The 26730-nt window shown below is 29.8% G+C and overlaps 1 protein-coding gene and 1 long non-coding RNA gene across 21 annotated transcripts; one reads left to right on the forward strand and one right to left on the reverse strand.

Annotated features, from left to right (window-relative positions):
• Window positions 1-3793: 3793 nt before the first annotated feature.
• Window positions 3794-23765, forward strand: LOC137827208 (MADS-box transcription factor 23). 17 transcript variants are annotated; one of them, XM_068633442.2, is made up of 9 exons: window positions 3794-3918; window positions 4137-4363; window positions 10631-10709; window positions 12976-13037; window positions 15489-15591; window positions 15672-15713; window positions 15784-15825; window positions 15990-16144; window positions 21841-23765. In XM_068633442.2, the coding sequence occupies exons 2-9, from the start codon at window positions 4182-4184 to the stop codon at window positions 21926-21928; spliced, it is 753 nt and encodes a 250-aa protein (XP_068489543.1). In that variant the 5' UTR covers window positions 3794-3918; window positions 4137-4181; the 3' UTR covers window positions 21929-23765. The 17 variants fall into 17 exon arrangements, with proteins under 17 accessions (XP_068489543.1, XP_068489545.1, XP_068489539.1 ...); XM_068633444.2 differs by having other exon boundaries at window positions 15492-15591; XM_068633438.2 differs by having other exon boundaries at window positions 15784-15867; window positions 21841-22230.
• On the reverse strand, window positions 14451-25236 carry LOC137827211 (uncharacterized). 4 transcript variants are annotated; one of them, XR_011083685.2, is made up of 3 exons: window positions 24414-24656; window positions 24278-24326; window positions 14451-14892 (listed from the first exon to the last, which is right to left on the reverse strand). It is a non-coding gene; the product is annotated as an uncharacterized LOC137827211 (long non-coding RNA). The 4 variants fall into 4 exon arrangements; XR_011083686.2 differs by lacking the exon at window positions 14451-14892 and adding an exon at window positions 23947-24085; XR_011083683.2 differs by lacking the exons at window positions 24278-24326; window positions 24414-24656 and adding an exon at window positions 25097-25236.
• Between the last annotated feature and the right edge of the window lie 1494 nt (window positions 25237-26730).

The following is a 26730-nucleotide window of genomic DNA, read 5'->3' on the forward strand; positions in this document are numbered from 1 at the left end:
TTAGACTATATTAAGTGTGAAAATTTGTGTCTAAATAGTTGTAAGCAAGGGTAGAGTACAAAAAAAGTGAAGTAGACTCTTAGGTAAGTTTTCTCACTTCTTCTTTTTCCCTCTTTCCATATTTATGAACATAAATTTTTTTCTCTTGCCTTTATATTGGTTTTGCAGGAACATAAAGCTTATAGGATTGGTACTGGAAGGACTTTACTGCATTAGGGATACGAACATACCTACTACTCTAGATAGCGAGCAAGGTGCAATACTAGATAACATCTTAATAACAAACTATCTAGAGGTTGTTTTTGGATGTTGTTTTCCCTGATTTTGTGAAGGAAAAGGGTGCATTTTGGTGCTAAGGGCTTATGATTGTTGATTATGTTAATGGTTCTTTAATATTATAGGATTAGTTTGTGTTGGACTCATTTTTTGCTTATGTGATGTTATAAGAATGTGGATATTTAATATGAAGGTGGGTGTAGTAGGAACAATGTATTGTTAGGAATCTAATAACTTTATATCCAGTTAGTATTTTGTTAGGTTGGATTGTAAGGTTGATAAGCAGGTTGAGGCTGTTGGTTTTTCTTGTGTAAGGGTTGGGGCACCCTTGAAGGGCTCCATCTAATTTAATTAATTCTTTGTTGATCCAAAAAAATGAATGCTTGTAAAGATCTTTGAGAGAGATGAAATATTAGTAATGTTTAGCTTAATGTGGTTATGATATTGTTGGTTAGGTTTGGATTCTTGGGTGATTAAAGAGTTCTTAAAGTGTTTTGTTTCATCATATTCTAAAAAATCACAAATTTTTCTTAAAAACAAAGGAATTAAAAGTAAGGAAAATGAACTTATTTTAAATGTTATTTTAGATGGTAAGTGAGATACTAATTATGTAATTGAAAGATATTTGATCATACGTGACTAAATTTGAGATCAAAGTGAGTTGGTTGAGCATGAGTCAATTTTATTGTTGAGATATTTATAGGTTAAGGGTGAGACTTTTTAGTGATCAATATGTTTAGTACATTGTTAATAGAAGAATTTATTTATTTATACACATGTTTTGTTTATTCTTTGATTGTAGGTATATGTTGTAGACTATATTAGCAATCTTACTTTTTTTATATAAGAGTTAGAGTACCTCTAAAATGCTTCAAGTTAATCTATTTTATTTATTGTTGATAAAAAAAATTGAAGAATTTATCGATATGTACCAGGAATATTGCTTGTGATAATTTTGTCTTATATTAAGATTTTAAAAAATAATTAAAATAAAAATATTAAAATAACAAGTAATTTAATAATATAATGTTTTTATTTATTAAAATTTAATAATACTTTTTATTTGAATTTGAATTTATTTTAGATATATGCAAAAAAATATTTTATTAGTAGAAAAATTTCATTCACTTTTTCTTAATCTAAAATAATTTTATTTTTTACTATGTTATTCTTCTTCTTTTATTTTTTTTACTTCCTTTTATCCCAAAAAAACATAAGTTAGCCCGAAGCCATTGTAGTAACTCGTAATAATTTGTCTTCCACTCTATATTGACATGTTCTCGTGTTGACCAGTAGAAAAGCATCCTATTAAAATATTTATAATTATACACCTAGAGTTAAGAATTATGTGTGAAAAAAAAATCAAGAAAAAGAATTATGAACTCAATGGATTAAAATAAAACAAAAGTTATATTTTAGGTTTTATTTAATACGTTTTGAAAATGCAATAAGATTGATATATACCAAATATTATACCTTAACTCGTTCGAAGAATTAATATAATAGTAGGTCATATCTTAAATATGATGTTGATATTTAAAAAGGTGATATTTTTAATTTTAATCTTATTTTTTCATTTTAACAGTTTACATTTAACATATTTAGTTTTTGATAGTCAAAATTAGTTATTTATTTTATTTATGTTCTCAATAAATTTCTAGTCTTATGGGTTTCCTATTTTCTGTTTTGCTTTAGTAAGTGTAAAAGGTTATAAAATGTCTAATGTTCATTTCAATTTGTAGTGAATTCAATTCACTTCCAATTTTACGTGTTATTTCATTTTAGTTCCTACATTTGGTATAGAGCTTGAAGTTGTGCCCTCTTTACCTTTGTGGAACCTTGGTACTTTTGCCGCATCGACAACCAGATTGCCTTCGATGTCCCTTTGTCAAGAATTGTTTCCAGAATTTCTCTATCAATAGCCTGGAATAAAAAATTCTTAACCTTCAAATCCTTGAGCTTGGCTTCCTCCACGTTTTTTCTCTGTGCTTCACTCGTTGCCGCGGTTCCAATCGGCGGCTTCGGTATTCCTTTGTCTACAAGACTCCACATCTCTTTACTTCTCAGAAAGTTTTCCATCATCATTGACCAATGATCATAATGACCGTCAAATTTTGGAATAGCTGGTTGCACGAACTTTTCTGACATCTGAAGCAAAACAGAAAAACCACTTTTCATGGCAAGTTACAAGGAAATTCAAAAGCAACTAATCCTAGAAAATAGGGAACCCATAAGACTAGGGATTTATTGATGTATTTGGCTTAGGAGAATATTGGAGCACTTTGGAGCTGAAGAAAGAGGAAGCACAGAAATTAATTGTGACAACAACTCTACAATTCAGCTGTCCAAAAATTCTGTTTTTCATGGACGAAGCAAGCACATTGGAGTAAGATTTCATTTTCTCCGAGACTTGGTAAATGATGGAGCTGTGAAGCTGAGTTTTTGTATCTCTGAAGAACAGAAAATGAAATCTTACTCCAATGTGCTTGCTTCGTCCATGAAAAACGAAATTTTTGGACAGTTGAATTGTAGAGTTGTTGTCACAATTAATTTCAGTGCTTCCTCTCCAATATTCTCGTAAGTCAAATACATCAATAAATCCCTAGTCTTATGGGTTCCCTATTTCTAGGATTAGTTACTTTTGAATTTCCTTGTAACTTGTCATGAAAAGTGCTATTTTGTAAAAGGCTATAAAATGCCTAATGTTCATTTTATTTTGTAGCGAATTCAATTTCCTTCCAATTTTACGTGTTATTTCATTTTAGTTCCTACACTTTTCACATAATATTTTTTATTTTTCAATCAAATTATATAATTTTTTTTGCATTTTGTACAAATAGAAATTATACTAATCATAATGACTTTCAAAACAATCGTTACAAATATTAACAATTATATCACAAAATAGTAAGTCATAACTAGATGACAGTATATAAAATATATTTCTCATTGTCAATGCATTTTAATTAATTACCTTTATGAACATGGAAAAATGTTTCTTTATATTGAATTTCTTAACCAAACATTTTTAAATTTTCAATAAGTAGAAGTAAATCTAAATAAATAAAATAATATTTTCTTAGATGAAAGACACATGTTATCAATGGAGAATCTGACTCTATTTCTCAGTATACTATTATTAAAGAAATGATTAAATGTATTATGTGTTGTGCAGAAGCAGACATAGCAGTATATTAGTATAATAGAGTATATAAATATCCACGCAAAAAGCATTTTGGCGGTGCATTGAGAAAAATATAGAACGGAATAAGGGCATATTAGAGAACTTACAAAAATGGCGATTGCACTCTAGCGGTGCGCAACGCACTCGTAGCGATTATTTGAAAGAAGCGCCATTCTCCAAAAAAGCAACTACAATCGGATCTACGGCATGCGTATTCGTGGCTCCACGCGTCAGCGTAGCAACGGTGGCTGCCACGCCTTTCGAGAAACATATAAAACAAGGGAATCTGATTGGGCCACGTGCAGCTTCAGGGAAAACCACTAGTGGTTTTTCTGGCCACATAAGCGGTTTGATTGCACCACCCAAAAGTGGTTTCCTCACTTTCCTTATATAGCTACCGAGCTCGTGCTGCTGATGCGTATTCAGCGCTTTGTCTGTTATAACCAACGCCTTCCTCAGTAAGCACACTCTTTTCTCTCTTCTTCACAGTTTTTTTTCCTTTTTCTTTTTAAGATTCTCTCTGTCTTTCTCGGAAAATCAATTGGTCTTCCTTCGTCACCACAGTGGATCCAAGCGTCTTCTATTTTCTCTTTCGCAACCGTTGTTTTGATTTTCGCTTTTTATTTTTTCTTCTTCTTCGTCTAATTGAAGTTTTGTTTGTGGATCTGTTTTGCAGCGAGTGCTTTTCTGAATCGGAAGGATCTGATTGTTAGGGTTTGGTATGGGGAGAGGAAAGATCGTGATAAGGAGGATCGACAATTCGACGAGTAGGCAAGTCACCTTCTCGAAGCGAAGGAACGGTTTGCTGAAGAAGGCGAAGGAGCTTGCGATCTTGTGCGATGCTGAAGTGGGAGTTATGATTTTCTCCAGTACAGGAAAACTCTACGATTTCGCCAGCTCCAGGTACACGATTCGTCTATCGATCTATTTTTCTTTTTTTTTTGTGGATGTTGAATGCTATGCTAATATATGCTCTACGATTTCACTGTCAAGTTTTGTGCATCGATGTTGAATGCTGTCTGTGTTGTAGCTTATTCGTAATGATATTATTAAGATATTAGCACAAGTTTTATAAGATTTGAAAAACCGTTCCCGTCATAGTGTAGTTAATAGTTAATTTAATTAGCAGTAATTAGAGCACTTCGTTAGGTTAGACACGAGCGACCCTTTCGTTCAAACGCAAAAGGTTTAGAATTTGAAGAACGATTATGTCTGGTGCTTACTCGTACAGTTAATAACAATAACAGTAACGGCTATATAGATAGTGTTATTTTGGATTCAACTGCAGTGACGGGTGTTATGGGTTACATTTCTCTATAGGCATCATTTTTAATAATGTTGGGATTTTTGCGGGAGATTATAATTAATATAGGTGACGAGATAGTTAATTAATATTATTATAGTAATAAAAGGGCTTACATAACTGTGTGTAGTTAAGTAGAGTGGTGTTTTCTTCAAAGATGCAGTGGGTTTGAAAATTAGAATAGTTGAGCTGGATGAAAAAAATAGGGTGCCGAGTAATCTTATCACAGTTCTGAAGTACTGCAGAAGGGGTCCACCGAAAACCTCAGTTGTGCTCTACAAGAAGACTGTAAGATGTTTATCAGTGAGATAAAGAAACCACTTGGATCTTATAGGGAGTTGAATGAGTTTGTGCGTTTTGTAGATTTAAAGTTAGAGTCGTTTCGTGTTGTTGAACTTGATGAACTTGAGATAAATGGTGTGATTCTTTCCTCATAAATTGTCATTCTTATTTTAATCTCTAATACGTTATTTGATAGGAGTGATTTATTATTTGCGTGAATTTCTGAGTTGATTTAAGAGAATTTGGGATGATTGTCTGTACTCTGGTTTATGCCATTTGTAGAGATTTAATGGAAAAATTTAGAAAGATAAATGAAGTGTGACAGAGAATAAAGTGGTGGATTTGTAGGATTGTTTGATAAATTATAATTTAATTTTATATCTAATATTTACTTTTTAAAAATAATTTTATATATTAGACTTTTTTTAAAAATTTATAAATATTATTGAAAATTAATAAATAATATTTTTAAAAAATACCTTTTTATTTTTAATAATGTTTATATTTAAAAATATACTTAAAATAATTTTCACATTATACTACAAGTATACCAATTTTCATTAATTCAATCAAATCATTTATATATTAGTAATGAACTTTCTATTGAAATCTAAAATATATTTTCTTAATCAAATCATTTCACTTATTATTATTATTTTTAAATAATTATCATGAATTATTGATATTGTGTAGGATGTGATTTGAACTGCAGTAAGCGAGTTATAGATAGAAAGAAATCGTGTAATTTTGTAATTTTTAAAGAGAGTGTAGTCAATGTTTTAGAAGTGTTTGTCTTAGTTTAACTAAGGGTTTGGTCTTCGGTTACAGCCAAGTCACACTCTGGATATTTTTCCTTTTCTGACGAGTGTTAACTCTCTGATTTGTATGAGGATGGTTTTTGATATTCTTTTTCAGGTGTTTGTTTTTTAGGTGATTTTTCTAGATCCAATCAGATGTGTTTTTTTCTCCATAGATATCAGTTGGAACGCTTTTTAGTGGGGTGGGATATGCTTAAAATTATTAGTCTATATATGGGTTAGACCACCTTTTAACTGGTTCACATTTATTATTTTTTATTATCAATAAAAAAATTACATTCCAAGCTCTTAATCAAACAAAACAATGATTTTATTTACTTATTCCAAGTCATATATTATTTATACAGGCATAACTTCTCCTAGATAAATTTTCCATAGCATTTTGATGAACTTTAATCACATAATTTAGGTTAATCTCTGTATAACATATAATGAAGTATCATTAATTTTTATAAAATAATTTTTTTATTATATACGTCATATAAAAGTAGTTATATTTCTCCAATTTATATTTTTGATTTAAATTGGAGAAAAAACACCTATTAGTACAGGCAAGTTGGCTTCCTTTTCTGAACATATCCAACTGGAACACCTGGGTATAAGTTTTTTTTTATCAGTGTTTACATGAGAAGATTTTTCACTTTATAACACTTTATTAGTACATACTTTCTATTCTCTTTGTTATATTATATTATTTATTATATACCAAAAATCTTAACACCTCATTTTTTTTATTGTTTTGCCCATTAAATATATTAATTTTCTCTTTTTAATTTTATATTTTCCATGTGGAAAAATATGTAAAATATATTTACTTTTATGGACAGGATTAAAAAGAAATTAAATGGAAAAAATATTAGTAAGAGAATTGTAAGATAACTAGTTAAAAGATATATGTAGTTTTTATCTTGATATTATTAGTGTGATGAGCTTACATATGATATCATTCTGAATGATAAAAAATACACACCCTTTTTTGTTATCAAATGTATTTTCCACTCTAACTATATACTAATATTGAAGTGTTTAGATTTGGAATAACATTAACTTATGTCTAGGTTCTTATGTAACATTGAATGCTCACGGTTCAGTGGCGATTCAATTTAATTCTCTTAAATACAAAACTTTGAAAGTTAATTTCAGTTAAAAGTTAGCTTAACTTTTGAATTATATTTTTACAGCAATTAAACTTAACTAATAAATATATAATGGTACAAAAAGATATGTTGATATGATTTATATACGTTTATTTTATAAAATATAGTTATGGTTTCATGCTTTCGTTTATATTGAACTCTTATTATTTTTATTAAAAAAAAACAAAATAGGGCAATAAAGAAATAGATACCATAAAAAATAATGAGTTTTTTATTTATTAAGACACTATTTGAATGATGGCTTCTTAAAAGGTAATTATTTTTTATAAAATAATTGAATGATTTATGACAAAAATTATGGTTTTTGGATAGAAATTTGTAGAAGAAATTAAAATTTTATGAAACTAATTAACATCTTAAAAATTTAGCAATTTGATTGCTTAAAATTAATTTCAAATTTTACCTTAAAAAAAGTGAAAATTCTTTGTATTTTCTCTTCTCTCACATTAATATATCGTCTATTCGGTTTCGATCAAAATGTGTTTGACTGAAGTTAAAACATTAGCAATTTGACATGTTTTTTTTTATTGATTTTAGATTTATTTAAAGTTAGAGTGATCCTAGTTATTTTTTAAGGCCATCGTCAAGGTTATTTTGTGCGATATATCTATCAATCAACATATAAGTTAGACTTTTTATCTGTCAACAACAACAATGTTTTTTATTTGATGTTAATCGAGTTTTTTCTGCTAATGTCTTTCATAACGTAAATCGATATTATTTTAAGTAGGGTAGAGTGATTTTTTTACCAATGTTAATCTATTTTTTACTAACATTCGTAATAATATAATTTGGCTAATATGAATTAGGATTTTGTATCACACCAAATATACAAGTTAATGCAAGTCAGTATATTTTTTTTGTTGAACTTATTAACTTCTAAATGACATTATTGAGATTATTTATTCATTAATAAAGATCAAAGTTATTTTTTAAATTAATGTTTGTCAATATGTTCTCAACCAATGTATCAAGGTAATTTTTCGTAGTTGTAAACCAAATTTTCGTGGTTGAAGTTTGTAGTGATTATTTTCTCTCAATATCTACAAGGTTGAAGTAGTCATTTTGTATTTAGTATTTTTGTTTGGTAGTAATTAAAATACTCTATCCAAACAAGAAAAACAAAATTAATAAATTGGAATCATATATATATATATATATATATATATATATAAATAAAATATTTTAAAAATAAATTAATTCAAATTTAATATATTTTAATTTCTTGAAAATTGAAAAATTCCTATCCATAGCACAATATAAGAATAAAATGAAAAAAAAAATATAGAAAGTTACATACTACAAATTTAAAGAATAATATAAATAAGATGAGTGAAAAAACATAATATGTTGCGGGATAAAGTTCGTTTACTAAAGATATGTATAGTCAAACAAATTAATTAGCTAATTGATTTGTGATAATTGTAAATAATAAAACCACCTCATTCTTTTCCCAAATGTTTATGATTGTAATGTAAAACTATGGTGTTAAATGTTTTGAATGAATAAAATAAAAGAGAAAACAATTAAAATTATTAAAGATTAGGTTTCATTCCCACGACAAAGAGAACAACTCATATATTTTCACGAACAATCTCAATAATAAAAGAGAAAATAAAAAAATACCAATTAAAAAGGAGGATGCTAATGAATTTTGTAAAGCTCTTAATCCTTTTAAGTTACTAACCAAATAAAAATGTCTATTTAAAACTTATGAACCCAACATTAGACCCACGTTAAAATAAGAAAAGACAATAAAATCTAGTTAGAGACGGAATCGATGTGCAGATCACAAACATAAATATACATATTTTGACATTCATCAATCATAATCTCATCTCATCTAAAAAAATATCATTGCACAATATTATTATGAGACTAATAATATTTATATTATATTTATTATAGAATGGGATTAGTTTGAGTTATGGGATTTGAAATTCACCATGTTACTAACTCAATTTAACTGTATACACCAAACAAACTTAAACCAACTTATTGATATTTTTATGGGTTAAATCATCGGGTTAGGTTAAAAAATTTACATTTTTATAGGTTGGATCATTGAGTTAGGTTGAGTTAGATGGATTCGTAAGTTGGATGTAACTAGTTTTCACTTATAAAAGCATATCATGTTCTCTATTGCTTGTAAAAAAAGAGAATTAAGTAACATGTAATGAAAAGTAAAATAATTGTTTGATCTATTATTATTATTATCATTGTAATTGTACACAACCCATAATAGAAAAACAACCATCACTAACCAAAAGTAGTAAAGTACCTAATGAAAAAAAAAATCCAATTTGTAAAAATTTACAGGAACAATAATGACAACAACTATAATAAAAAAATAAATATCTTTAATGGGGAAGTTAAAACCCATGGAACACAAATCACTTATTCAAATTTCATTAAAGATCAAATAATGAAAAAAAAAATAGATCAAATGCACTAACAATTTTTAACTAATTTTGAAGAATAAAAAAATCAAAATAGAGAAATAATACCAAACGGATTTCCTCAGTCACAAACTTTCAATTTACTATAATCAAAATGAAGAATACTATTCAACAAACTTATTGTCCATTGTTTAATCTAATCCAACGGCAACTTAAGCAGAAATCACGATTAATTAAATAGAAATCACAATTTTAGTAAAGTTGTTTGATAAATATGCGAACTCATTTTCTACTCTCTTTGTTTTCTTTTTCAGCTATCTTTCTCTCTTCCAAAGACCTGCAAAATTAACATTCTTTCTTAATTTGATAGAGCTAAGTGAAATAGAATGAACTTACTTGATAAGTTTGAACTTTTAAACACAAAGAACCCAAGTTAACCTATAAGACAAAACTAAACATGTATAAATTCAAACTTGACACTTCATCAAAGAGAAGATCAAATGGCTTATAGGTACAATCTACCTCCCTTCAAAACTAGGTAGGAAATATAATCACTAACAAATCTTCCACAATGACGTTCCAAGAACTTAAAAATGCTCAATTTTCATTCATCAATTTAAATAGAAATATTATAAATAAATAAATTTTCCTATATTGATAATGTTATTTTATTTGAATTGTTTTTTTATTTCTTACTTTCCTATTCCCTTTAATATATTATGCTTCCATATCTCCTTTTAATGTGTTTAGCATGTAAAAATAGATTAGATGTTGAAAAAACACAATCAAAATTTTCTGTTATTATCTGAAATTGATTAAAAAATATAAAAGTTGGAGGTTTCATCACTCTTACTCTTTTAATGAGTTTATGTTGATTTAAAATGAGATTCAGTAAATTGTAATTGTAGCTGAATTGATGAACTTCAAGTCTAACACAATTTACTTCTCTTTCTCCTGCAAGAGTGAGAGGGAGAGAAAATTTTAAAGTTACACAAACATATAGACTAATAATTACTACATCAACTAAATCATCTACCCCAAAATTTCATTCCTGAGACATGTGAACCACTTTACAATTTGATAAGATATTACGGAGGCATAAATATTACTTCTTTAAATTTGTACATAGTAAGGTCCTAATTTCTTTAGTTAATGTTACCGTGAACAGAGTATATGTCTGACGCCTTCTGATTTTGAATTACTCTTTTCAGCATGAAATCGGTAATTGACCGATACAATAAATCAAAAGAAGAAAATTTTCAACTTGGGAGTTCAACCTCTGAAATTAAGGTATATAAATATCTAACTTACAATCACACATGAACTACTTATGAGATTATCATGAAATTGTATAGAGCATTAGACATGTTTGAATGTGAAAAAAGAGATGACTGAAAATATAATTTGTAATGTAATTTTTGCATCCTCAAGTTGCTAGTTTTTTCATTTTTCTTTCCCAAGTATTAATGAGTTAAGACACCACAATTTTCAAGTTCGAACAAAAAAATACTTCATTATTTTGGGGGAAACAATCCAAATGAGCAAATTAACTTGGGGCACTTCCTCCCTTCCACTCTTTTCAAGTTCATGATTCAGCACACCGTTAAAAAATATTTGAAGGGTAGAATGTAAAATATCTGAAAAATTGACAACCCAGTACCTTACCCAGTGTATAATAAAAATAAAAGGAAGAACTTAGCAGGATTTATCAGTTCTTGGTTGGCATGATTATATACCAAAAAAGTAAAATGTTTTGTCACTCTTCTAGTAAAACATCCATACTGGCCAAAGCATAACATAACTAAAAACCACGATGCCAATTAAGCACTCTGAAAGAAATGAATAATTTAATAACTTCCTACTTCTTCCTTTCTTCTCGAATGAAACTCCCCAACCAAGGGATAGGATTGGGAGATATGAATTGAATCACTTCACTAGAGAAGACTTAAGTTTGATTTCTTCCACAAGAACCCTAATTACAAAATAAATAAATTGTTTACAGAATTAAGTTGAGTTATATAGACGGAGCTACAAAATTAGCAATGATAGATCCTAATCATCTTTATTATTAAGAAGTGGATTGACTATGTTGGAAATCCCATGCACTTTTATTAAGAGTTTGTTAAACGTATTAGGTCATCTGTTATCGGGTTGTTATTGGACTACTCATAAATATACAGTCTCATGTATGAATTGGCAGCCTTGCATGAGGGGGTGCGTTGAAGATCTCACATCAACTAAAGATTAAGATATTTCATAGTATATAAGTGGGTGCAAACCTCACCTTATAAGTCGATTTTATAAGGTTGAGTTAGGCTTAAAGTTCACTTCCTAATATGATATCAAGACCATTTAAAACTTATCCTAAGGATAGTTTTTCAAGTTTATGAGACCACCCGCTATCCATAAATATATAATCACAAGTACAAGTTGACAGATCTTGATGTAAAGAGGGGTGTTCAAGATCTCACATTGGCTAAAAATTAATCTTTATTACAAAATAAATATAAGGATAATCAAATAAGATCTAATAAGAATAATCTACAATCTTGATCTTGATCTTAACTAAACCTAAAGCTTCTAGAACATTTAATTGAAAGTTCAAATAAAAGCACATACAACTGTCAACAATCCATAATTTTCACTCTAATGGTTCGTATAAGTAACTAGCTTTAGACTCTAATCAAGAGGTGGTAACCTGAGTCTAGCGCAACACGCCATGTTACATCACAACTTTACAACCCTAAAACTTGATCGAAAAATTATCCACTCCGAAGACTTGACCTGACCTAACCATATTTCAAGGGTAATGGTGAAAGAGTGTCAATCACTTATATTTGCTCAAGATAATTTCATTCTCTTTACAAAGCACACACCTAGCTCTTTTTTAAAGAATTTTTTATTCTTTATGTGACAAAAGGTCTTTGAACATTATTCAATTTGCTTGGTAGGATTCACTTCTCTTTAAAAGACAACTCTTATAAAGTCCTCTTGAAAGTAACACTTTGGAAGGATAGTCTTTATGTGTTTAAAAGACAACTCTTATAAAGTCCTCTTGAAAGTAACACTTTGAAAGGATAGTGTTTATGTGTTCAAGGATCTAATACATACATTATGAAGAAACTCTCAATTACTATATAACTAATCAAACGTTTACCATTAAGTTAATTAAGTCACTCATGATACAACTTTTTTATTTAAGAATGTTACGACCCAAATAATATAAATCCTAAATCCTAATCTTATTGCAAGATAATTGATGTATCTATAATTGTCACAAAAATTGAATATTGAATTGTGATATTAATTGTTGAGCTCATAATCAATTGTAAACTAAACGTCTTCAAGCACTATTATAAGGTTATACGTGCCCAAATAATTTATGTTATTGTGGTCATACAATATATTTATATATTATTTTGTTTAGTTTTGTCTCATTTAATTTAAATAATATGAAAGCCTAAAACTTTCTTTCTGATAAAAGGAACATATATCTGGTGATTCGTCTTCCTATAATATCTAATCTGACCTTTATTTATTTCTTTCATATTTTTAGTTTTGGCAAAGGGAGGCAGCAATGTTAAGGCAACAATTACACAATTTGCAAGAAAGTCACCGGTACACCCCTTATCAGAACATATGCTTATCCTACTACAGTCGAGTTTAAAAGAAAATTCCACATTAAAAAGAACTCAGCAGTCTATTTAACATGTTAGTGTCAACTGTAGGTATTGCATACTATATAGTATTTATGCTGTAACTAATACCTCACTAATTCCTACCAAAAAAAAAAATGCTTGTGTATTTGACAAATTAAGCATTTTCATAAAGTTATTCTATTCATATTAACAAAGACAGCTATAGAGATCAGCTTGTGTAAGCAGCATTAGGTGTACATAAATTAGGGTTGGTAAGATGGATTGAGGAAAAATTTTAATTTAGAATGTAAAATAATAATAATTTATTGATTCATTTTTATCTATTAGTTTATTTTAAAAATTTCTTATCAATCCATGATCATTTAAAAAAAAATCATTGAATCCATCAATTAATTTTTCATGAATGGATATTCAATCAATCCACAAAATATTATTACCTTTCGTTATATATAAAAGAAACAAATACATAATTCTCAAGACAACTAAAGCAAGTTAAATTGATAAGGTTTAATTAACAATGTCATAAATTTATATTTTATTTCAGAAATACTTATAGAATTTAATGGTTTAAGTGGTGGTAGTTATATTTAATGTCATGACTCGTAATTAAATGAATAATTTCTTAACGACTTATTTTGTTAATGAACAGTAAATGCATCTTCTTTCATGAGAAATATATGCAAGTCTCATTGATATATACTTCACAGTAAATTACGTGTATAAACGAAAATTAACAATTAACGCAATTGAAATTAGTCATATATTTTCAAATCTATTTTGTAAAGTAATTTTTAAAACATTTTTAAAAATACACTTTTTGAATTTAAAATGCCAGAAATATGGGAAAAAAGGTCGGATTAATTTTAATCCATTCAACATTTATAAGATCTATAACATTTTCAAAAATAATTAATGTAATGAAATTAAATGTATAGATTGGAATCGAGTTATTTTTATTTTTTGCAAAAGAGGAGTTGGATGGATTTATTATGAATGGATATATAGATTGATTTGTCACCACTAGAATTGTTCAGTATTGGAAACTGCTCGATGGTGGTCTTCATAGCAAATGGCAATTGTGCATTGTGATTTCTTTTAAAGCAAAATTAATGCATTATGATTATATATAGTTGAGCGTCCAATAATTTTGATAATTGTAGTTTGTGAATGTAGAATACCCTCTGTACAAGATTTGGTCCTCAGTACAGCTAGTGTATTGTTATTTTAGGTTAAATTTTGTATTTTATTAGTTTACATTATATCAAAATGCGTTACAACTTCATAAATTATAATGAGACATTGATTTTCAACACAAACCAGAGGTTATGAAATCAATTTAGCTACCTTAAGCGAAACCTAATTGACATGCAGATACCGTAAAAAAGATGAACATACATTTTCAGTAACATCGTCATACATGCATGGCCCAAACTTCTCCATATTCAAATAATAACAATGTTAAGAGTAAGATAGTTAAGGTTTAGAAAAATTATCTAAATGAGGCTCTAGCATAAGTCTTGTATATGTATTAGGCATGTTTAGAAATTCTTATAACTATAGCACCATTCCTTTTTTTTTTTTGCCTAGCACACTGGAGTAAAGATTTACAAGAATAGTACGGTTTCCTGTTTACCGCCAGTATTCGACTTTTCGATGACCAAATTTAGGACGTTGTTTTCGCGTCCCGCCACCACCACCATGATCCTCCATCCACCGCTGTCAGCACCCTCAACCATGCCGGCCTCTGCGGCATGGTCATTTCTGGCGTTGAGGATTGCCCCTTTTTCATTTTTCTCATCCTTGCCCTCTACTTACTGGTTTGGAACAACGGCCAGAATTTAGTTCACAGAAAGACAAATTCTAGCAGTAAACTGTAAATCTTGCGATAATATGCTACTAGGGAAAAAGAAAACATTGCGGGATGGGTAGATGGTAAATTTCTCACGTGTTCACATCTTAACAAACAACTGTTTGAGATCATAAATGGACTAGACATTATACCAAATAGTACTTCTGTTGTATATTCAGGTTGTTATTAGAAAGTGATTTTTAAATCTAATAGAGGTAATAGAGGTAATATTTGGTGTACTCATTTCCTTGGAACTTTTGACCTTTCAACTGCTACCTCATTACTTTGTTCTCATTGTCTATATTCCATCTCTCTTCCTCGTCTTTTAAGTTCCTCATCTGTCACTATTCCAAAAATTAATGTGCCTGTTTGTGAACTAGTTACAATTATTATTACAATGAGATAAATTGTCTCATAATTATAGAAGAATAAAAATGAGTATCTCTTAAAGTTTGTCAAATAATTTAAAATACACACAAAAAATTACGTTCAAGATTATATATTCAATTATTAAGGTTCCATATATCCAATACATACAATTTTACTTCTAGTTTGATGTAGCAGCAAAATCATGGGGGAAGAACTGTCAGGTTTGACAGTCAAAGAATTACAAAATTTGGAGAAGCAATTAGAAATAAGCCTTCGTGGTGTCCGTATGAAAAAGGTTTGTATTCTCTATCAAACATTTCAAGCTCAATTTTGAAGATAAAGATGTATTTGTTAACATAATATCGGCATATGCAGGATCAACTTTTAGTGGATGAAATACAAGAACTAAATCGAAAGGTAAGTCTTTAAACACAAGTTAATGATCTAAGTATTTTATTACTTAAAATATTGCTTTTACTTACTGCAGGCAAACCTCATTAGCCAAGAAAATGTGGAACTGTATAAGAAGGTAAACCTAATTTCTCAAGAAAACAAGGAATTGAAAAAGAAGGTACTGGTTTGGATGGCAGATCAAACTAAAATAATCTTCTCAAACTGAATGATCCACTTTCTAAATGAGGACAACTTTGTTTACTATTTATCCTGAACTTTAAAAGAGTTTTACTAACTCAGGTCTATGGAACAAAAGATGATAGCGAAACAAACAGAGATTATGTTCTGACAAATGGTCTAGGCATGGGAGAGGATTTGCAATTGCCCGTGAATCTCCAGCTAAGCCAGCCACAGCAACAACACTACAAGGCTCCTTCAGGAATTTCGAAATTGGGGTATGATCTTTCAATCATTTTAACTAGTAGACCAATAATTATGATGCAAAAGCATTGATATCAGATTTATTTTTATTCTTGCAGCAGATTGCAATTGCATTGATCCATTTACAGGATATGTGTTTCGCAATTGCTATCAAGAAAAATGGACTAGGATTTTAACTTTGATGTGTTTATATAAATGTTCTGGCATATAGACCACAAACTAATTAGTTTAAATATTTTATTATCAAGAAAAGAAAACCAAACCTAGCATGTATGTCAGAAGTAATGAAGCATCTTTTGAGAAGCTAAGACTCAAATTAAGGAAGAAATTCTACAAACCACACAGATGTGTAGTTCCTTTTACCAGTTTTATATGTTAAAAATTATTAGTGACTTTTAAATGGGTGAAAGATGCAATTTGCAATTGCATTGATCCATTTACAGGATATGTGTTTCGCAATTGCTATCAAGAAAAATGGACTAGGATTTTAACTTTGATGTGTTTATATAAATGTTCTGGCATATAGACCACAAACTAATTAGTTTAAATATTTTATTATCAAGAAAAGAAAACCAAACCTAGCATGTATGTCAGAAGTAATGAAGCATCTTTTGAGAAGCTAAGACTCAAATTAAGGAAGAAATTCTACAAACCACACAGATGTGTAGTTCCTTTTACCAGTTTTATATGTTAAAAATTATTAGTGACTTTTAAATGGGTGAAAGATGCAATTTGCAATTGCATTGATCCATTTACAGGATATGTGTTTCGCAATTGCTATCAAGAAAAATGGACTAGGATTTTAACTTTGATGTGTTTATATAAATGTTCTGGCATATAGACCACAAACTAATTAGTTTAAATATTTTATTATCAAGAAAAGAAAACCAAACCTAGCATGTATGTCAGAAGTAATGAAGCATCTTTTGAGAAGCTAAGACTCAAATTAAGGAAGAAATTCTACAAACCACACAGATGTGTAGTTCCTTTTACCAGTTTTATATGTTAAAAATTATTAGTGACTTTTAAATGGGTGAAAGATGCAATTTGCAATTGCATTGATCCATTTACAGGATATGTGTTTCGCAATTGCTATCAAGAAAAATGGACTAGGATTTTAACTTTGATGTGTTTATATAAATGTTCTGGCATATAGACCACAAACTAATTAGTTTAAATATTTTATTATCAAGAAAAGAAAACCAAACCTAGCATGTATGTCAGAAGTAATGAAGCATCTTTTGAGAAGCTAAGACTCAAATTAAGGAAGAAATTCTACAAACCACACAGATGTGTAGTTCCTTTTACCAGTTTTATATGTTAAAAATTATTAGTGACTTTTAAATGGGTGAAAGATGCAATTTGCAATTGCATTGATCCATTTACAGGATATGTGTTTCGCAATTGCTATCAAGAAAAATGGACTAGGATTTTAACTTTGATGTGTTTATATAAATGTTCTGGCATATAGACCACAAACTAATTAGTTTAAATATTTTATTATCAAGAAAAGAAAACCAAACCTAGCATGTATGTCAGAAGTAATGAAGCATCTTTTGAGAAGCTAAGACTCAAATTAAGGAAGAAATTCTACAAACCACACAGATGTGTAGTTCCTTTTACCAGTTTTATATGTTAAAAATTATTAGTGACTTTTAAATGGGTGAAAGATGCAATTTGCAATTGCATTGATCCATTTACAGGATATGTGTTTCGCAATTGCTATCAAGAAAAATGGACTAGGATTTTAACTTTGATGTGTTTATATAAATGTTCTGGCATATAGACCACAAACTAATTAGTTTAAATATTTTATTATCAAGAAAAGAAAACCAAACCTAGCATGTATGTCAGAAGTAATGAAGCATCTTTTGAGAAGCTAAGACTCAAATTAAGGAAGAAATTCTACAAACCACACAGATGTGTAGTTCCTTTTACCAGTTTTATATGTTAAAAATTATTAGTGACTTTTAAATGGGTGAAAGATGCAATTTGCAATTGCATTGATCCATTTACAGGATATGTGTTTCGCAATTGCTATCAAGAAAAATGGACTAGGATTTTAACTTTGATGTGTTTATATAAATGTTCTGGCATATAGACCACAAACTAATTAGTTTAAATATTTTATTATCAAGAAAAGAAAACCAAACCTAGCATGTATGTCAGAAGTAATGAAGCATCTTTTGAGAAGCTAAGACTCAAATTAAGGAAGAAATTCTACAAACCACACAGATGTGTAGTTCCTTTTACCAGTTTTATATGTTAAAAATTATTAGTGACTTTTAAATGGGTGAAAGATGCAATTTGCAATTGCATTGATCCATTTACAGGATATGTGTTTCGCAATTGCTATCAAGAAAAATGGACTAGGATTTTAACTTTGATGTGTTTATATAAATGTTCTGGCATATAGACCACAAACTAATTAGTTTAAATATTTTATTATCAAGAAAAGAAAACCAAACCTAGCATGTATGTCAGAAGTAATGAAGCATCTTTTGAGAAGCTAAGACTCAAATTAAGGAAGAAATTCTACAAACCACACAGATGTGTAGTTCCTTTTACCAGTTTTATATGTTAAAAATTATTAGTGACTTTTAAATGGGTGAAAGATGCAATTTGCAATTGCATTGATCCATTTACAGGATATGTGTTTCGCAATTGCTATCAAGAAAAATGGACTAGGATTTTAACTTTGATGTGTTTATATAAATGTTCTGGCATATAGACCACAAACTAATTAGTTTAAATATTTTATTATCAAGAAAAGAAAACCAAACCTAGCATGTATGTCAGAAGTAATGAAGCATCTTTTGAGAAGCTAAGACTCAAATTAAGGAAGAAATTCTACAAACCACACAGATGTGTAGTTCCTTTTACCAGTTTTATATGTTAAAAATTATTAGTGACTTTTAAATGGGTGAAAGATGCAATTTGCAATTGCATTGATCCATTTACAGGATATGTGTTTCGCAATTGCTATCAAGAAAAATGGACTAGGATTTTAACTTTGATGTGTTTATATAAATGTTCTGGCATATAGACCACAAACTAATTAGTTTAAATATTTTATTATCAAGAAAAGAAAACCAAACCTAGCATGTATGTCAGAAGTAATGAAGCATCTTTTGAGAAGCTAAGACTCAAATTAAGGAAGAAATTCTACAAACCACACAGATGTGTAGTTCCTTTTACCAGTTTTATATGTTAAAAATTATTAGTGACTTTTAAATGGGTGAAAGATGCAATTTGCAATTGCATTGATCCATTTACAGGATATGTGTTTCGCAATTGCTATCAAGAAAAATGGACTAGGATTTTAACTTTGATGTGTTTATATAAATGTTCTGGCATATAGACCACAAACTAATTAGTTTAAATATTTTATTATCAAGAAAAGAAAACCAAACCTAGCATGTATGTCAGAAGTAATGAAGCATCTTTTGAGAAGCTAAGACTCAAATTAAGGAAGAAATTCTACAAACCACACAGATGTGTAGTTCCTTTTACCAGTTTTATATGTTAAAAATTATTAGTGACTTTTAAATGGGTGAAAGATGCAATTTGAAGCAACCATGCTGTCAGTCATCAGATAAAATCATTGCAATCAGGTCTATATTGACTCCAACAGAACAAATACAAACTGTGAAGTGACTTTAAATGCCTATGCAAGAAAAGAAATACCTACAACAATTGAAATGCATCCGTGTATATATACTCACCCTTAACCAAAATTTCACTTAAAGTTCATAAATGAATGGTTAATATCATCCTACCACTTTTTCTCCTTGACTTGATGATAGCATCACTTCCAAAGGAAAAACAAAGCATTAATGTAGCTGATTAGCAGGTAAAGAGACATGAATCATTATCGTTTTTATTTAAACTGAAAAGGAAACAAGTAATCTATACTTACCTAAAATTTACGAAGGGTGAGTGGGAGTATAAATCACTATATTTCAAGAACATCAGATAAAAATAAAATTTGGAAAACAGAGACAGCTAAGTACAGTGGTCATAATATTACTTTAAGAATGTGACTCGGATACATGGCAAAAATCAATATGCAAATGATTTAGCAAGAAATTTGCATTTTAAAACTGACTTTTTACAATCATGGCTATTAAGAATCGGAAATAAAACCATTATTATAATCTACATCTCACAAACACACTATTGTTAACTAAGTACTTATTTTTTTACAGATAATGGCAAAAAATATTTATATTGGAAAGAAAACTAACCAATAAACAATCAAAATTCTGTGGGTGTGATATCATGGAAGTCAAAGACACCATGTGACATTATGATTGTAAATCACAGCAGAGTGCAGACATGATATCAAAACCTGTATACGACCTAATGGTATACAGTTTGATACTTTGCCACTTCCATTCTTCTAAAATAGAAGTTTTTTAGCACAAGGTGAGTCTGCATACTGACCATGCTTCAAGCCCAAAGGGCTCTTAGATTAGGGGACATATTCAATACAATTCATGAATCTTCATCAAACAGTGGCAGTGGTATTTTTTATTAGTTATAAAGCCTTTTCAAAAGAAGTCAAGAAGAGCAAAAAATTAACGGTTCTCTAAATTGACTTAACAGAGCAAATAAATATATTGAGCTTGAACATATATAACAGTAATACGAAAAAAAAACTAATTTAGTTCATGTAACTCAATTCAAAATAATAATTTCGTACAAAATATATTCTTTATATAAAAAAGAATGAATGATGTTAAGACAAATCCGTGGTAAACTTGGTTCCACCCACCAGCAACAGTTAAAAATCAAACATTATAGTGTAAAATTAAGGCAAGGGCTTTGCAGTTCCTCTTTCAATTCTGGATAGAATAAATCATAAATTATACAAGTTGTGAACTTGATACTAAATTTAGGAAGCTCGGAAACTGTATATGACAATTCTAAACATGTTTCCCAATACAAAATAACAGATTTTAATCAACAAAATTAAGAGGAAAACTTTCAATAAAAAAGACATTAACAAGGGCGTGTGAGAGGTAGAAAAATATAAACACAAAGCAGACTGTCTGAATGCTAATCATTCACTATTCATATCAAGTCATAAACATGAAAAGTATTTTAATCAAGAACTTGGTTATAAATAGAAAATATATACATAATTTTAACTAATCATATCATATAATTTCATTATGATAATTCCCTTTTACAGTTAACCTCATCTCGGTATTTACACATTCTTTTTTCACAGTAGTCCTCTTCATATGAATTGAAGAGCTCTTCTCTATTCTTGTCCTTCTTGGGTTTTTCTTTATCGGAGCCTTATAAGGAGGGTATAAAATATGTCAAAGATGCAAGACGAAGTATAATAAGGGAATTATTATGACTCGGTAAGAGTCTAAGAAACCAACGGGAAAACTAAAATGGTGGTAGTGAAGACTTTGTATCATATTTGAACAACAAACAAATTGAAAGCAAATTGTGATACCCTAAACCTAATGATGCATGATTCAAGTGATAATAGAACATAATCTTGGTAGCTTGATGTAAATTTATCTGTCGTGATTATATTCTCCATCGCAGTGTCATTTGTGTAGTCTCTTCAATCTTAAGCGCTCACAAAATATGAATCAGACACATAAGTTATCATATTAGTAAAATCATGACCTCGTATTTTGTTTCAGAACTTCCTCTCACTACAACAATTTGCTTCTTTCTGTTCCAGGATACCAATTTTCTTCCAATCAAGACACAGTACCCAGGAGCAGATCGCCTGGCATTGGGTGAAATTGGCCCAATCAGCATATAAGTAGCCAACTATCTCTGAGAAACCAATTAGCTGAGCAGCCCCTTGTCTTTATAAATGACATAGTTACCTACCGCACTCTTAATGTACTTCACTGTCTGCATTATTAAATCCCAATGATTCTGGCTTGAGAGTTCAAGAATAGACTCACCACACTTCCTGCAGAGGGAACATGTGGATGAACGACTAAGAGATAATTCAGATTTCCATCAACCTCCTATGTTTCCCAAGATTCAATAAAGGCTCCTAGTTGGGTAGCAGTCTAACATGTGGATGAATGACTATGAGATAATTCAATTTTCCAATCAACCTCCTGTATTTCCCAAGATTCAATAAGGGCTCCTCCTAGTTGTGTAACAATCTAACATGAGGTTCCATCTAAGGTTCTACTTAGCATTCAGTAGATTGGTTTCTTACAAAATGTCAAGAAAAAATTTCCATAATAGGTCACCGAATCATTCTTGGATTGTGCAATTTCGATACCTAGGAAATACCTTACCAAGGTCTTTATTCTAGAAACTAGCACAAGAGGAACTATTTGAGGTTTTGAATATTACACAAACCAATGTTTATAAGGAAAATATCATCCACACAGAAAATAGGATAAATGCATCCCTGAGGTGAATGGTGATAGAAGATAGAGTGATAGACTTTACTACAAATAATACCAAGTTGTTGCACAAAAGTAAGAAAGTGACCAAACTAGATTGGAGTGGACTATTTGAGTTCATATAGGGACTTGTGAAGCCTGACCAACCATAGTAGAAGACTTCCCCTAAGAAACATAATTTACAAGTTGTTCCATGTATGTAAACTTCTTCATCAAGATTGTCATCCAATAGAGAATTCTAAATAAGTACAATATATTATGTTTCTATTTTCAATAATTGACTTCAATATGATGCAACTATAGGTATATCATTTCTCTTTTTCTTTTTGGATTCCAGTAGGTTAGACAAAAAGTAGTACATTAATGTGTAGCTACAATTTTTTAGAGCTCATGATAATCGTTGTATGAAAATGATTTAAGAGTTGGGTGATAGAACTTGGTATATATTCTTGTGTTGAGACACTGGAAACAGAGGGGAAACTTAAAAAATTCTAATATTAGCTAAGGTGTCTGTTAACACATAGTATGATCTATCATTAGGCTTGCTAGACTAACGGTGAACTATGTCAACCTACAAACTGGTCATGGGCTTGGAGTGGGTGATGACACCTAGCTTAGCCAAAACAGCATCTTCGATCTTCAACACAATGGCAAGCTCCTTCAATGCAACAAAGTCTTTGCCATCCATAGGAAGCTCCTTGTACGCCTCCTCAGTTGACTGGTGAAAGCTAAAAAAGTTGGCATCATCAACAACGATAGCAAAGTGGTAAAGATATGGGCAGTTTTATGGTGTGTGAAGTGGTTATGTCATTGAGTTCCTCGAGTTAAGATCTTCGTCATTGACATATATGGGACTTCTTACAAAGATAGAGAGTGAAGGAGGATAAGAGAGTGGCAAACAAAAGCAAAACAACAATCTATAGTTTGAAAAGTAGGGAAAATCAAGACTTGTCAAACAAATTATGAGTTTTTCTGTTTTGGAAATAATCTCGAAACATTTAAAAACCAAAAGGTCCAAGAGTGAAAAGATAGATCTCTATAAATGCTTTTTAGAACGGAGAAGGCATCCATGGTAGTTCATCAAGGCTGCTATTTTATTTTGTTGAAGGACCACCATTGATTAGTAATATGGTAGTCTATGTAAGTGGAGGGACAATCTTGTCTCTATGAACTATCTTGAGGTTGAGATAGTAACAAAACAAAGTTTAAGATATTTTAATATTTTATAGAACCACAAGCAATTCTGTTATTTAATATTGCTCTCCAAAAAACATCTCTTAAAAACTATTGGCTTCTAGTTTATTCATAATGTCCTACATCACCAATTGTGCTGAATGAAAAATTCAAAATACACCCTTACCATCAAACAAGGTTAGAGTAAATTATAGGATAAACCAAAATTAACCATTCCAAGAGATGCGAAGCATGTGCGCATTGTCTTAGGTCAAGCAAGTTATGAAAATTCATGCAATGTTGATTAAATCTAAGTTGATTTCAAACATAGGGATAAGCTTTGCGAATGAACTTATTCCATCTCAGACTCCACTTATTTACCTACATAAAAGTACAAATATTCTAAAATGAGAGCATATCAAACTATTTAACAAGATTTAATTTCACAAAGTAATAACAACAAAAACACTTTAAAATTGAAATTGGGAATAAAAATAATGATATTACGTAATGGCACACCATGAATAATTGTGTTATATTAAATATGACTTGAGAAGGCAAAAGTTAACACACCGAAAATGTGGAAATTAAACAGCTCACGTACATCTGCAAACTCATTACCCTACATCCCAAATGTTGTCACAAAAAAAATAAACACAAAAATAAAGATAGAATAAGAAAGTCAATTACAAACACACGGTAGAACTACCTGTGACTAACGAAAAGCATCCAAAAGAAAATCTTAGACATCAATTGAATTCCATAGTAGCTTGCTCCATCACAAATTTCCACCAAGTTATTTTCCATCAACTTGATGAGAATTGGACTAGACATGTCGACTGTAAGGATAGCTCATCCTGTCAGCGCCCTTTTTCCTTCAAGGACAATGCTACAAGAAGCAACATCGACCAACTCACAAGCTCGAGGATTATTAGACTTTTTACCATGAAACCTACGTAAAACTAAAGGTGATTATTTATACACTGTAGTACCACCGTTGAAACCCAAGGAAGTATTCCTCAACACAATACTCATCCTAGTGAGTGGATAAAAACTAAAAAGAAAGAAAGAAAAAGCAACCGGGAAACAAAAAAATAAGGAATTCGACGGGGCAAAGTTTACATTTAAAGGAATTGAAAAGTTATATATATTAAAAAATAAAGAATTAAGGAGATAGTGCTAATTATATACGTAGTGCGATGTCATTTTTTTTAATGTTCAAACAATGGAACTCCAAGTCTGAGATATAACCAAAGCAACGAACCAACAAAGTATACTACTGAATTATATAAGACTGTACTAAAAGTTGCAAAAGGAAAATAGAATAATAACACATCTATTTATCAAAAACAGCTAAAGTAGCATACACCGTACACGTAGGTTCTTAGTTACCTGAGATCCAAACGCACGTCTCCATCGAAAGTGACCATAACTTCACAGAGATTTAATAACATCTCTAACCTACCCTGAGATGCCGCGATGATGCCAAAAACAAAGAAAAACAGTAGTTCTCCTTTCGCTAAAAGTAATCTAAAAGAGAAGAAATATTTGCAACAGTTAGGTTACGGTGCAATTAAGATCACCGCTTCTGTTCAGTTCTTCGGTTTTACTTTTACCTGTGTTTTCGCGCGGTTTCTTAGAAACCAAACGGATTCGGAAGAAAAAAAGTCTTCGCCGATGTAAGGCGGAAGAGAAACCTCGAAAACTCGTTCCATGAAAGCGGAATCCACGAAGCTTCGAGAAGAGCGAAGCGAGGACGGTGAGAGCGTGAATGCGGTTTGGAAAACGAATTTTGATAAGAGAATCGGACTCCGTGGATGGATCGGAAGAAACAAGAAAAGGAAGCATTGAAGGTTAAATGCGAGATCTGTGTGCGTGTGCTTTGGAAGGTTGAAAACTGAACAACAGTGAGTGACCGTACGCAGGGGGAGAGAGAGAGTGAGAGAGAGAAAGAAATGTGTGAAGGAGGTTTGAGGAGCGAAGGAAATATCAAGAGGCACTACAATAGCTATTTATTTGAATAAGTAATCGTGGGAGTTGTAGCATCGTTCCCGACTTTAATTATTAGAGCTTTGCATTCAATAAAGGATTGTTGGAGCTTATGGAATTAACTAACTTTCTTTTTTTATATTGGAAATGGGTACTCATGAATTTTGGTTAATTTAATAAAAAAAATATAAACTATTAAAAGTTATGTCATCAAACACGAATTTAAGAAGAAAAAAAAGTTAAAATCATGTAATGGAGAGCCTATAAAACTCAGACATTCTTAAATGACGTGTCGGTGTCGGATACTCATATCGAACATCAACACTTGTATGACATTGTAAAACACGTATTTGTGAAGTGTCCAATTCAAAAACTATTTATTTAATTTTTGACAATTCTAGTACGGTTTTAACACAATTTAAAAAAAGAAAAATATATTAATTTTCTAAAAACTCAAACTTATTGTATAAATTTTTATTATGATTACAAAAATAAGAAATAAATCTTTTTGAATCAGTCATGAAAAATATATTTCTGCTCCAAAAAATAATTTGGAACATACTTATGGATATAAATCTTTATTGTCAATTTATATAATTCATAATTATATAATATATAGATTTGTGTCCCCATGTCTTATATTTTTTATATTATATGTATATTAGTATTTGTGTCCGTGTTGTTTCTGTGTCCATGTCAGTGTTTGTGCTATATATAGCACAACTTATTTAATCATTTTATAAAATTTTATTTTAACCACCTATACTTATAATATAAACTATTATATGTATATATTAACATTTTTATTATATTAAAATAATAAAATTTCAAAAAATATATATAATTTTGTAATGACAATATTAAAAAAATATAATTCAATATATATATATATATATATAATTTTGTAAAAATAATGTTAAAAATGATTATTTAAAAAAATATTTAGTTATTTTAAAATAAAAATTTGTTTAATAATTTATTTTATTAAGTAAAAATGTATTTCTAATAACAAAATGAAGTTACAATAATTTTGTATA

This window comes from Phaseolus vulgaris, chromosome 8, assembly GCF_051622355.1.
Source record: "Phaseolus vulgaris cultivar YP4 chromosome 8, ASM5162235v1, whole genome shotgun sequence".
NCBI classification, from domain to species: Eukaryota; Viridiplantae; Streptophyta; class Magnoliopsida; order Fabales; family Fabaceae; genus Phaseolus; species Phaseolus vulgaris.

Bases quoted from the DNA above. Each gene is read 5' to 3' on its own strand.
- LOC137827208 (XM_068633438.2), top strand. From the start codon at position 4,182: ATGGGGAGAGGAAAGATCGTGATAAGGAGGATCGACAATTCGACGAGT. The intron at 4,364-10,630 runs GTACACGATTCG...TACTCTTTTCAG, and splicing joins TACGATTTCGCCAGCTCCAG to CATGAAATCGGTAATTGACC. The intron at 15,868-15,989 runs GTACTGGTTTGG...TTACTAACTCAG, and splicing joins ACAAGGAATTGAAAAAGAAG to GTCTATGGAACAAAAGATGA.